The 13,205-nt window shown below is 39.0% G+C and overlaps 1 protein-coding gene across 1 annotated transcript in view; it reads left to right on the top strand.

The window, feature by feature from the left end:
- CA8 (carbonic anhydrase 8 (inactive)) overlaps positions 1-13,205 on the top strand; it is a 53,415-nt gene that overhangs the window by 23,065 nt on the left and 17,145 nt on the right. Inside the window, exons 4-7 of the mRNA XM_085221162.1 lie at positions 2,658-2,753; positions 5,613-5,675; positions 7,025-7,073; positions 10,428-10,540. Coding sequence (XP_085077288.1) covers positions 2,658-2,753; positions 5,613-5,675; positions 7,025-7,073; positions 10,428-10,540 — 321 coding nt within the window. The remainder of the gene's footprint in view (positions 1-2,657; positions 2,754-5,612; positions 5,676-7,024; positions 7,074-10,427; positions 10,541-13,205) is intronic.

Below are 13,205 nucleotides of genomic sequence, written 5' to 3'. Positions count from 1 at the left end.
ACCTCTGCGCCTGGGAAGATCATGGAACAGATCCTCCTGGACGACATGCTTGATCACATGAGGAATGAGCATGTGATCTGAGACAGCCAGCATGGCTTCACCTCGGGAAGGTCATGTTTGATCAATCTGGTGGCCTTCTATGATGGAGTGACAGCATTGGTGGACAAGGGAAAGGTGACCGATGTCATTTACCTGGACTTGAGCAAGGCCTTTGACATGGTCCCCCACTGCATCCTTATCTCCAAATTGGAGGGATGTGGATTTGATGGGTGGACTGCTCAATGGACAAGAAATTGGTTGAAAGGCCGCAGACAGAGGGTGGTCATCAATGACTCTATGTCCAGATGGAGGCCAGTAATGAGCGGCGTCCTCCAGGGATCTGTCTTGCGACCAGTGCTCTTTAACATCTTTATCAGTGACATCAACGATGGAATCGAGTGCACCCTCAGCAAGTTTGCTGATGACACCAAACTGAGTGGTGTGGTTGACACTGTGGAAGGAAGGGATGCCATTCAGAGGGACCTCAACAGACTTGAATGGTGGGCCTGGGTGAACCTAATGAGGTTCAACACAGCAAAGTGCAGAGTTTTGCACATGGGCCGGAGGAATCCCAGGCATCTATTCAGACTGGAAGGAGCAGTCCTTGAGAGCAGCCCTGTAGAGAAGCCTTGGTGGTCCTGATGGATGAAAAATTTAATATGAGCCAGCAGTGTGCTCTTGCAGCTCGGAAAGCAAATGGTATCCTGGGCTCCATCAGAAGAGAGGTGGCCAGCAGGGACAAGGAGGTGATTGTCTGCCTCTACTTTGCACTTGTGAGGCCCCATCTGGAGTACTGTGTCCAGGCCTGGAGCCCCCAATACTAGAAAGACAGGGAGCTGTTGGAGAGGGTCCAGAGGAGAGCCACGCAGATGATCAAGGGGATGGAGCACCTGCCCTACAAAGACATCCTGAGGGAGCTGGGCTTGAGCTGGGAGCTGGAGAAAAGAAGGCTGCGGGATGACCTGATTGCAGCCTTTCAGTACCTAAAGGGAATCTATAAACAAGAGGAGAGTCAACTCTTTGAAAGGGTAGATAACAGCAGGACAAGGAGAAATGGTTTTAAGTTGAGGGAGGGAAGATTTAGGTTGGATGTCAGGGGGAAGTTCTTTACAGAGAGAGTGGTGAGGTGCTGGAATAGGCTGCCCAGAGAGGTTGTGGATGCCCCGTCCCTGGAGGTGTTCAATGCCAGGTTGGATGGGGCCCTGGGCAGCCTGGGGAGGTTGGTGGCTGTGGATGTGGCAGGGCGTTGGAGATTCGTGATTCTTGAGGTCCGTTCCAATCCTGGCCATTCTGTGATTCTGTGATTCATTTAAAAGTTCATATTGAGAAAGGCTTTTAAAATTGCAATAATCTGGAGTAGTGCCTCAGAGGTGAAATAAGGGGAGAGGAACTGATCTTCTGAAACGTGCAGTTCCTCAGTTAATTCCTGCTCTGTCAGAAGCCTTTCACAGTGGTAGTTACTGGGCAAAACTGAAACATCAAATAGAAAGATACTCTATCTATTTTAAAAACTGGTGTCCCTGAATGTGGAAATGATGTTAAGTAAGAGAATTACACTAACTTCCTACACACGTCTAATCAAAATATTGATCACTTGATTTTACTACAGGAGTTCAATTTAAGAATGCACACTTTTTTAAGCTGTTTTATGTTTTTGGAGTGTGCAGAAGTCGTTAGCAAATAAACTTAAAAGCAGTTGTGCTTAGGATGCCTAAGCTCTGCAATGTTACCAAATCCAGATGCAGAGAATACTTTTTAGCATCAGTACTGGAAAAACTTGTGCTTGCAATGCATATTAGCTCACAGCAGATGGTAGTGTCTCTCTCTCCCTGCCTCCCCCCCTTTTCCTTCCTTCTATCCTTCCTTACACCCTTTTGTCCTTCCTTCCTGTCTGTTAGTCAGTTTTATAGCACTTTTCTCAAACATCACTTCCCAAATCATGCCAGACAGTTCTGACATCTCACTAGAACAGACTTCATGTTTACCATCCGGTGTCTCCTGCCTGACCTGTATCCATTCATTAAATCCTATAGAGAAAAAAGGCAGTTGAGGGCCCTCATTTTCCTCTTTAGCATCTCTTTCTCTCCTGTCCTGAAGGTGCTTCTCCAGCCATTTTTTCTGCTTAACCTCTTCTGTGTTTAACCTCTCCTGATATCACTTCACTACTTTTACTACTGAGATTTGAATGACTCGTCTTATAAGATGATGTTTGAGACAAGTATCACTGAGATAGAACAGTCAGCCAGTCAAGTACATATCTGGACAGCCTATGTCCATAATCATGGCAGACTAAGAGGCAGCACTGGCAGGCTGGATTAGCAACGTTGGTTATTTCAGTATTCAAAGTAGGAGAGTTACTGTTATCTACAGCTTTGTTATAGACATTTGGTAACTGACCATAAATAATTTCTTCTGCAGTTTTTTTTTTTTTTTCCCTTGGAATACCTGATGTTTTTAATAGAAATGCATTTATATATACATGCATAGACACAGGCGTGTACATGCATGCATATGCTCAAGGACGTGGAGGCCTTGTTAATTGAAATTAATTTCTGGTGTTTTTTTTTTTTTAATGCAAAACTTTTCTGTACTGATCTGTTTATACTTCTTTGTTTTAGCTTCATCTAATGCACTGGAACTCCACACTGTACAGCAGCATTGACGAAGCGGTAGGGAAGAAGCACGGCATAGCTATCATTGCTTTATTTGTACAGGTAAGTTTCCTGTGCTGCATGTGTTAGCGTGCGATGTCATTTGTGTGAGGAAAATGAGTTCCTTTACATTTTCTTTCATTTTTAGTAATTTCATAAAATAAAATAATGTATAACTTGTGGGATTCTACTCAAAAGATAGTTCTCTTTCCTTTTCTCTATGCGTATGCTAAATGAGTAAATCTTGCTTAAATGGTATATTTAATGTACATTAGTTAAAGAAGAGTTGATACGTAATCAAGCCATCTGACTGTAATTAGGCATCCGCTCACCATGCCTATGAGGGGACTGTCAGAAGGTGGAGGTGCTTCAATATCTCTCTGATGTGTTCTTCTCCATTCCTGCTCCAGCCTGCTGTGCAGGAATTGGGGAAATACACAGAAGAGAGGAGGAAAGACGAAAAGAAAGTCTAATGACCCATTGACCCAAAAACCAGTAGTAGAATGGTGTCTTTTTAAATACAGGGGCAAGCATATTACTTCACATGGGAGAAATGTGAGATAGGATCACATTACTTCAGAGACATCAGACTGGGGCTGTAATGAATATTCTGCAGACTCTCAGAAGAGCCAGAGACACAGAGATTTGAGGCTTACTGGGGAGAAAATGTGCAAGCTGGGAAGTTAGGCCCATAATCTAATTGCTGTTGAAAATTTTTCAAGGGCTTCACACTATAAAGAAGACTATCAATTTCTCATAGTCCTCATGAGAAGTGGCAAACTTTTTTATTTAAATGGGTTGGTAGGAAGAAGTTTAGAACTCATGCTTAGATCAAATAGTTTTTCTTTCACAGTGATACTATTAATTTGTCATTTTTCATTACAAGTTTATGAATGCCTTTGAGCTTTACCTCTGTTGGAATGTAAAGGTACATTGGTTATGTCTCCAACACTGAGATAGAACTGCTAAAAATGGAAGTTAGAAAGTTTTTATTCTCTCAGTTTTGTATCCTGGAGGGCTGTGTCATAATTGCTTCTGTAAGTCACCTTCTAATTCCAGCAGAGGTAACCTTGAAGATGGTTAGAAAGTTATATGTAAGTTCTTAAACAAACATAAATGATACATTTTCTGTTTCTGGACTCCCACTTTAATCTGAGTTTTTAAGCATTCCAAAGTGCTTTTTCATTTGCAACGAGGCCCCATCCAACCTGGCCTTGAACACCTCCAGGGATGGGGCATCCACAACCTCTCTGGGCAGCCTGTTCCAGCACCTCACCACTCTCTCTGTAAAGAACTTCCCCCTGACATCCAACCTAAATCTTCCCTCCCTCAACTTAAAAACATTTCCGCCTTGTCCTGCTGTTATCTACCCTTTCAAAGAGTTGACTCCCCTCTTGTTTATAGATTCCCTTTAGGTACTGAAAGGCTGCAGTGAGGTCACCCCACAGCCTTCTTTTCTCCAGGCTGAACAAGCCCAGCTCCCTCAGCCTGTCTTTGTAGGGGAGATGCTCCAGCCCTCTGATCATCTTTTTGGCCCTCCTCTGGATCCTCTCCAACAGCTCTCTGTCCTTCTTGTATTGGGGGCTCCAGACATGTTTGAAATTATTTTAATATCTTTTATCAATTTGAAGGTTTTAAATTGAAATTCCACTTTTTTGAGAAAAAAGAAAATTCTCTTAATTTTCTAAAAATAAAAGTTACATTTTATTGATGTTCAATTATCTCCTTCCAATAACAATTATATCATTTATAAGGGCATGTAGTGACAGGATGAGGGGAAATGGTTTTAAACTGAAAGAGGGTAGATTTAGATTAGGTATTAGGAAGAAATTCTTTACTGTGGAGGTGGTGAGACACTGGAACAGGTTGCCCAGTGAGGTTGTGGATGCCCCATCCCTGGAAGCATTCAAGGCCTGGCTGGATAAGACCTTGAGCAACCTGGTCTGGATGGAGGTGTCCCTGCCTAGAGCAGGGGGGTTGGAACTAGGTGATCTTAAAGGTTCCTTCCAACCCAAACCATTCTATGATTCCATGCTTCAATGATTCTTTGATTCTACTCCAAAAAGTCCCAAGAAATGAACAGATTTCATCCAGTTTTTCTGTTCTCACTCATGCCCATTTCATTCCTCACCTCCTATGTGTATGCACTGGCAAAGAAGTCAAGCAGAAGGCCATTCTGAATCTTTCTATTTAGCCAGAGTTGTTATGAAGGTAAAAGCTAGGTCTTTGGATGGTGATGTAGATCAGAAGCAGCTGAAATCAGCATGCAGAGTGAACAACATTCGTGGAAACTGGTTTATTTTGAAAACCCCATCTTCCACACCTTGAAGACATTCAGTCTTTAAGGACAGTGCTGCTGAGAGCCAGGCTTTTGCCTGCAGAAGCCCAGAGGTGCATGGAGGGGGAGGATCTGCTATTCTGCACTCTGCAGGCAGGGAAGAAACAATCCCTTGAGCCTCAGAACCAGATTAGCAGCACCATGGGAGCAAATTCAAAAAGTGTACATCATGTTTGTTCATTCAGTTCCTTTCTATGTGCTTTTCTGACAAAAAACTGGTAGGGACAAATTGTATTCTTGGCATTTATGTGTCACAGTGCTGCATGATTTTGAATTTACTTACAGTATATGCTACAAAACAGGCTTAGTCAAAACTTACCAGATTTAAGTGTGGCTCTTTTTCTTGTTCTGCCAGTTCCTGTCTTCATGTTGAAGTTTTTAAAATCCTGTTTAATTTTGGCTGATGCCCGTATAGAAACTTCATTGTTTGGAATTGCTGTGTATCAGTATATTTGATTAACATGAGGTTGGGTAGCTTAATTCAAAGCAATTTCAGAACTTAGTGTTCTGGTTGACTTCTGTCTTGCCTTATAGGTTCAGAAACAACAAAAGACTGAATTTAATCTTTGTTTATTTTATGTCAGATAGGAAAAGAGCATGTAGGCCTAAAGGCTGTAACTGAAATTCTGCAGGACATCCAGTACAAGGTAAGACATAGTCTGAAGAGATGCTTCCCTCACAAACAAGAGATGAATTAAGTGTGTGAAAAGTGTGTATGAAACACTGAAACCAAAAGAATGTTTTCAAACTCCTTTATAGTAAAACCATGTGTGAAAGCCGTAGTTCAGTGGCCTACATCAGAAGTTCAGTATTTCACAGTGTTTTCAGGTAATGTGCAGTCTTTGTAGTTAAATTCCTTTTTGTGATGTCTAGAAAATTTGATCTGTCTTATTGGTAACTGATTTCAAGTACCACCTTTCCAGTGATTATCAGTATGGAGTCAGTATGAATGTAAGCATTGTGACAAAATGCTTTGTGAACACTAGTAACAGCTTTTCCGAACTTGTGTGGATTTTATTTGTAGAGGAAAAAAAACGATGCATTGAATACACTTATTAACTTGCAGTGGGAAATCAACAAAGACACAGTGCTGCCTTGTTGTATGGATTATATGTGGGGATACTGAAGGACAGATAAAAAGCATTGCTGTATTTAGAAGCCTTGAGCACTCTCCAGAATGCTAACACTATTACCTTGGGAAAGTTATTTCCATCTCTCTGTCTATAAAACAGAAATAATCATGTTTACCTTTGATTTTAAAGTATTTTGTGCTATATTAATGAGCAGTTCTATTTTGGCTTGGAGAGACAAGTCATTATCACTTCAGAGGATGGTGAAGTAGAGAAAAATGAGAGACTTACTAAAAGAGAGTTTAAGATCTTTTAGGCAAATAATATATGGTAAACAGTAATTATATGTAATATTACAACTCATTGTTTATTAAGGCAACTGTGGAAACATTAGTCCACAGAACTTTGTAGTTTCATCATTAAAGGCAAAGCTAAGTAGAGGAAGATGGTGAATAGCTTTGTCATTACAAGCAATTTGTGCTAGTGACTTTTGGAGGGTCAGCATCAAACATCCTCCTGCATACATAAAATTTTATTGCATTGAATTAGTGGAATGAGTATTTAATAAGTGTTTTCTGTCAGTCAAGGAAGTGATCATTTTGTCCCTTGTTTTTTAAACTCATTTTGTATGGAAGTCCTGAATTTCATGTAGAGAAAGTGTTTTTAAGGCTGGGGCCTGGAGAAGAGCCCAACTATTAAAGGCAGTAAGTTAGCAAATGTCTGCGATAATCTTAGAAGTAAAATACATAAAAAATCAAAAAGACAAAACCACAACTATTGTGTGGTTGCAAGGACAAACACAATGATGATTAAATGATGGTAGTGTTTTCACAGGAAATCAAGGTTTCATTTTAGAAAACACACAGTATTTTACCTTTCCATTCATCGTAGCTAGAGATGAGATTCATTTGTATTCATTTTTTCAGGGAAAGTCCAAAACTATACCCTGTTTTAATCCCAACTCTTTATTACCAGGTAGGTGCCTTTACTTACTTTTATATGGGTTGATTACTAGGTAATTGCAAAGGCTGAAACAGTCCTGAACTAAAGAACAGTCTAACTGCAATGTTGAGAATATGTCCCATCAAGTGATAATACAGTTTTCCATGTAATGGTGCTAATAGCAGTAGGGTAGAAGTCCCTGTTGAACTTGGGATAAATTCACACCTTTCTCATTTGAGTGGAATGTGATATTGCAGCCCGTACACTGCTGGCAACACTGTGTCTAGATTTCTTGATGATTTATTATCTCACCTACAGAGGTAGTGATGTGTAATCTTTTCTCTACTGTTACATGAAATAGGGAGATGATTTATTTAAACAGAGGCCTGCTTTCACTTAAAAATGTAGAAGGTTACCCACTTAACAAGTTAGTGTTTTGGAAGCAGTGACAATGCCATAATGCAATGGTAGTTGTATAGGATACAAAGGGTAGTGTAAGTGGCAGGCAAATTCAAATTCATATAGCTGAGAATAACAATAATAAACACTCTACCTTGCCTTGAAAAAAAACTTCTTTAAAAAAAAAAAGCTATGAAATAAATACTTCTTCAAGATAACTTCTGAACTAAATTCCATGCCACAGTAATAAGGTATTTAAACAATTTTTCAAAATAACCCCATTATTTATTAACCTATATTAATTTTATCAAAGGAGTATTATTTAGGTTACAAGGTTAAGTACTCAGCATTTAGAAATTGCAAGAACTAAGGCTGCCTGTGCCCTTTCATAAACATGTATTATAAAACATGCTTTACCAGAAGTTATTTTCACAGAACCCATGCTTCACAGTTCCTGGTTTGATGCTGATCAAGTCACATAAACCAAAATTTTCATAAGTGATCTCTAACTCTGTATTCCTCATTTTCTAGGTGCCCATCTTGAGATCAAGGGATCTGATTTACAGAAGTGCTGAGTACTTATACCAGCAACTGAAGTCAATGGGAGCAGTGCTCTGACTCCATTAAATGCTATAGAAAGTTAACTACTCTGAGAAATCAGGTTCTAAGCATCTCATCTTGAACACTTCAAATGAATAGATGCATTTCAACTTTATCTCTCCGTACCTCAATTCCCCAGCTTTAAAAATTGGGGTTAATCTGTCCTTCCTCACCTCACTGAGGTTATGGAAGGATGAACTGATGTATGTGAAGCACTTGGACACTGAAGAAATGAGTGCACTAGAAAAATAAAAAATAAAAAAGAACAGTCCTTGTAAAAATCAGGATTTGAATAGACCTAGGACCGCATATGGTACTAAAAAAGCCAAACGTTAGCTGTTGCTTTTAAAGATAGAGTCATCTATCTTTGCAAGTAAATGATGTATATGATCATGTGATGAGACAGTGCTACAATGCATGCAGATGGTGGGCTGAATTAATTCTTGCAGTTCTTAATTTTTGAGTGCTTGACAGTGCAACTTCTTGCTATGAAATTCTGTAACTGAAAAAGAAAATGAGACCAACAAACCAAATTCATTCACTGAGGAGCACAGGTTTCATTAGTAAGATTTAATTCTACTGATAGATAGATATCACACCATTCTGTCTGATATCTATTTAATATCACGCTATTCTGTGTGATATTCCTCTTATCTGGTACCAAATGGCAGTAACAGGTTAGGTCAACCAAAAAAGTTTATTTCAGTTTCCAACCTCCCATCCTGTCCTTGTCAAGTTAGTCACAACTTTCCTTCAGGTCTCCCATGTCATGAGTGTCCAGTTCCTCTCCAGATTTGTTTGTTTTTACCCTCTTTTATGATCAGGCAATATATTCTATTTCTTCAGCTGGGTCAGGAAGTCATTTGTGAGTGTGGCCTACACTCATGGAGCAGCAAAGGACAGCTCTGCGTGTTATGTTTTCATGAGAAACTGAGTGATTTCTTAAGCTTTTTTTTTCTTTCTATGAAGTTAAACTCACTTTCCAGAGCTAGGAGACAGTAGTGCATCTCGAAAAATATGGCACCTGAATTATGAACAGAAAAGTTTCGTTTGGATGTAGAATTTAGTCACTGCTTGATCACCATAGCCTTTCTACTTTCAAAATGGGATGTCTTTTCACAATAAAATTGTCTGCCTGTCTTGGAGATAAGAAATTTCAATTCAGTTATGAACTTTAAGCTCCATGGAGTAGTAAGCTTGAGGTTCTACTTGACCAGATCGGCAAGAAGAGCTCTCATTCCTCCATTCCTTTTTCAAATGTGGAGCTAGGCCCAAATGAGAGCAAGTCTAACAACAATTACTGCAGTAGAGAATGTGGAATCAGGAAATATAGAGACTTCTTCCCAGCATATTATTTATTTATTCTATTAGTTTAAGGGATTGGGCTTATGTTATTTGCCATTTCTATAAAGTGGCATTTTGATCTTTAAAATAATAACCTCAGGCAACCCTATAGTCTTGAGGAGGTGTGGCTGGAAAGGGACCTTGGTGTACTGATGGACAGCAGGCTGAATATGAGCCAGCAATGTCCCCAGTTGACCAAGAAGGCCAATGGCATCCTGGCTTATGTCAGGAATGGTGAGGTGAGCAGGACTAGGAAAGTCATTCTGCCCCTGTACTTGGTATTGGTGAGGCCTCACCTTAAGTACTGTGTTCAGTTTTGGGCACTTCAGTACAGAAGGGACATTGAGGTGCTGGAGCAGGTCCAAAGAAGGGCAACGAGGCTGGTAAAGGGCTTGGAAGATATGGCCTACGAGGAGACACTGAAGGAACTGGGGCTGTTCAGTCTGGGGAAAAAGAGGCTGAGGGGGGACCTTATTGCTCTCTTCCAGTACCTGAAAGGTGATTGCAGCTAGAGCGGGGTTGGTCTTTTCTAACTGATGACAGGTGACAGGACGAGGGGAAATGGCCTCAAGTTGCACCAGGGTAGGTTTAGGTTGGATATCAGGAAAAACTTTACAGAAAGGGTTGTTAAGCACTGGAATAGGCTCTCCAGGGAGGTGGTTGAGTCACCATCCCTGGATGTGTTTAAAAACCGTTTGGATGTGGTGCTCAGGGACATGATTTAGCAGAGGGTTGTTAGAGTTAGGGTAGTATGGTTAGGTTGCAATTGGATTCGATGACCTTTAAGGTCTTTTCCAACCTGAGCAATTCTATGATTCTATAATCAATCTACAAGAAGAAGTTACTGTTATGTAGTAAGTGTGTGTTTATGTGTGTTCACATGAGAAAGGAGTTAACAGTACTTAGCAGGTCATAAATTCACACCTTAGATTTCTGAATACTAACTTCATCATATGAGAAATTGTGACAATGGCTGTCATAAGCCATCATAATTAAAAGGTACAATCCTCTTCCTTAATGTCATTAAAATTCTTTTAATTTCAGATCCTCTACTGCGTGACTACTGGGTGTATGAGGGCTCTCTAACAGTTCCACCCTGCAGCGAAGGTGTCACCTGGATTTTATTTCGCTATCCTTTGACTGTGTCCCAAGTGCAGGTAACAGTTCTGCTTGAAGTGACCTTGGAATATGGTTATGAGCTAAAGGTTATAGTGTGCAAATATATATATCAGGGCATTATGTCTGTTCTCCATGAAGATCCCATTAGATCAGTACATGGCTTTTCAAGTAAAGGTTAACCTTTTGAGTCACTGAAGGCAACGCAAAGGTCAGAGATGAAAAACCTTGTTATCATTTATCATCTGCATTTAAAATAATTCTTTATTTAAGTCAAAGTGAAAGAAAAGAAAGAAGTCAATGGGCAAAAGAAATTCAATTCTTTGTAATTGTAAGCTTTCAAATACTACTGCTTTTTGATGTTAAAGGAACAAAAATGCACAGGGAGACACTACATCCTGGAGAATAAAGAATGTTAACATAGTACAGGTTAGCTGTATTGAATTGAACTATACATTGCTTACCTTGCTCTTTTTTTAGTTCTATTTTGTAATAAATGTCAAATGGAAACTACTTATTTAAATTTAATTTTATATGTATGTATTTTAAAGTATATTCTTTTTAATATCTAACAGTCAAATGAAAGAAATTGCAAACCTGTCTGCAAATAAGGCGAGTAAAAACAGTGAAAGCTCCTGATAGTTATTCTCCTTCATTCTGTGAATCCTAACTTGAGAAATGTGGATATAACCTAAGTGAAACTATCTAGAATCCCTGAAGCTGAGTGCATTAATTTGTATTGCCTGTTCTGGAGGATGTGCAAACAGAAGGAAAAAAATATAAAAGATGATAAGTTCATGTTATTTCAATTTTAATAATCTAAAATTCTGCTAGTAATCCCAGCACAATGTTTTAACAACTTATCATTTTGAATTAGCACTGATTATTTTCACACAGAAAGTGAATTCTAGTTCTAATCACAGGTAAAAGTGATTGCTCCCAGTGACCTTATTTCTTTGTTAGCTAGAAGTTAAATGTATCCTGTCAGTCTTGAATCTGGTATTTCTTTGCTTACAAAAGGATAAGTTTTATGGCTGCTTACTACTGAGTAGCTGGAAACATAACTCTGTTGGTGATATTAGATTCAGAATAACTTTAAAGTCAATTTGTTTTGTAACACAGCAGCTAATTGCCTGGAAATGACATGGATAAATAAGAGGACTTCACTGGAAGTATGAAAACCATACTCATAAGACTAAGTCATTGTATAAAATTTGATTTCATGCTAGTTACATATTTTGTTTTCTCTATTCCTTTTTAATCTAGTCAATGGACAAAAGAGGGCAACATACAAATTCGAGGTATTTGTATGTGTTAGGAGATTGTGTGAAGGGTGAATGAGAGAGGAATTAAGCAGAAAAATGCAAATTTAATTAATGTATGTGCTCATTTACCACAAGACAAAATGTTGGAATATGATGTGAAGGGGATAGATCTCCAGAAGAGAAATATGGTGCCATTGTTATTAAAACTCATTATTTGGCATTGCCTTCTTGCTTTAATTATTGAGCACATCTTGAATACTTCTTAAACTGAGATCTTCACATTGATACATAGTTTATAGGGAAAAAAACTAGAATTTTGGACCTTACCCAGCTTTATTTGAGGAATAAATGTATTTGTGTCGCTGAAGTACATTGATTGGTATAAATTCAGTCCAGAGCTTTGCAGTGGTGAAGAGCTTACAAGTCATGGAGGGGCTCAGAGGACTTCATACTGCCACTGACATAATGTGCAGCTGAGAGGTGGCTCTGGAACAGAGAGAGATTGGATCACATTCATGCCATGAACAGCAAAATAACAAATCAGGACTGCTGCATCAGAGTGTGAATTTCTAGAGTTCATTGCTATTTCTTTAGTACAAGTGATATTCTGTGCTATGAGTCTGCACTTCCATCAGAGAGTAGTTTTTTGTAAGTAGTTTTGTGAGATCTGGATAAAATGTGTGCAGGCAACTGGAGAATAATGTTTTGCAAATACAGTTCTTGAAGAAGTTTCATTACTGAACTCTGTTGGAAAGAGATCAAGCCTTGTGCGAAAAGCTGCATCCTGCAGTGTTCTTTTTGCACATTCTTGCCTTCCTTCTGTGTTTTTTATCATCTTCATTTGTCTTACATTACAATATACGGCACAGGATTAACTGTGTTGACTACTTTTATAAGACTCCTTGCTCATGCATATACACTACTGAAATAAAACTAAAGAAAATAGAAAAATCTCTCCTATTAGGCCTGAAAAGAACAGGCAAAAAAATGGAAAAACAAAACTTGCTTATGCTTCTCTCCACTGTATATATTTTTTAAATAGGACATCATGAATTATGTGCTTTGTGGTACACCAAAGTCTAGAACAAATAGATTGTCTAAGCCAGGCAGAGTAGGGATTTAACAGAATTATGTAGTGAGGAGTTGTTGTTCTGCTGTCATTGTCAGAGTTAACTGGTTTTGTATTGAATGGCTAGGTCTCTAGTCCTTTCATCTACTTCATTCAAAGTCAAGTCCTCTTAAAGGACAGAAACAGTAGCTAGTATATGGAAATGGAGTGGGAGTTGCGCAAAATTTGTACAGCCTGTGAAATAAAACAGTCTGTGAAATGTTATTTTATTCTGGAAAGGTGTATTGGAATGTGAAATTTTCAAACAGAAGGTTGAGGCTTCTATTTGTCATGTAAAAGAAAAGTTCCTAGAGAAAACACACAAATATTCTT

The sequence above is a fragment of the Meleagris gallopavo genome, chromosome 3, assembly GCF_905368555.1.
Source record: "Meleagris gallopavo chromosome 3, MGAL_WU_HG_1.1, whole genome shotgun sequence".
NCBI lineage: Eukaryota > Metazoa > Chordata > Aves > Galliformes > Phasianidae > Meleagris > Meleagris gallopavo.
The sequence above is the reverse complement of the archived record's forward strand: the minus strand, read 5'-3'. Positions and strand labels throughout refer to the sequence as shown.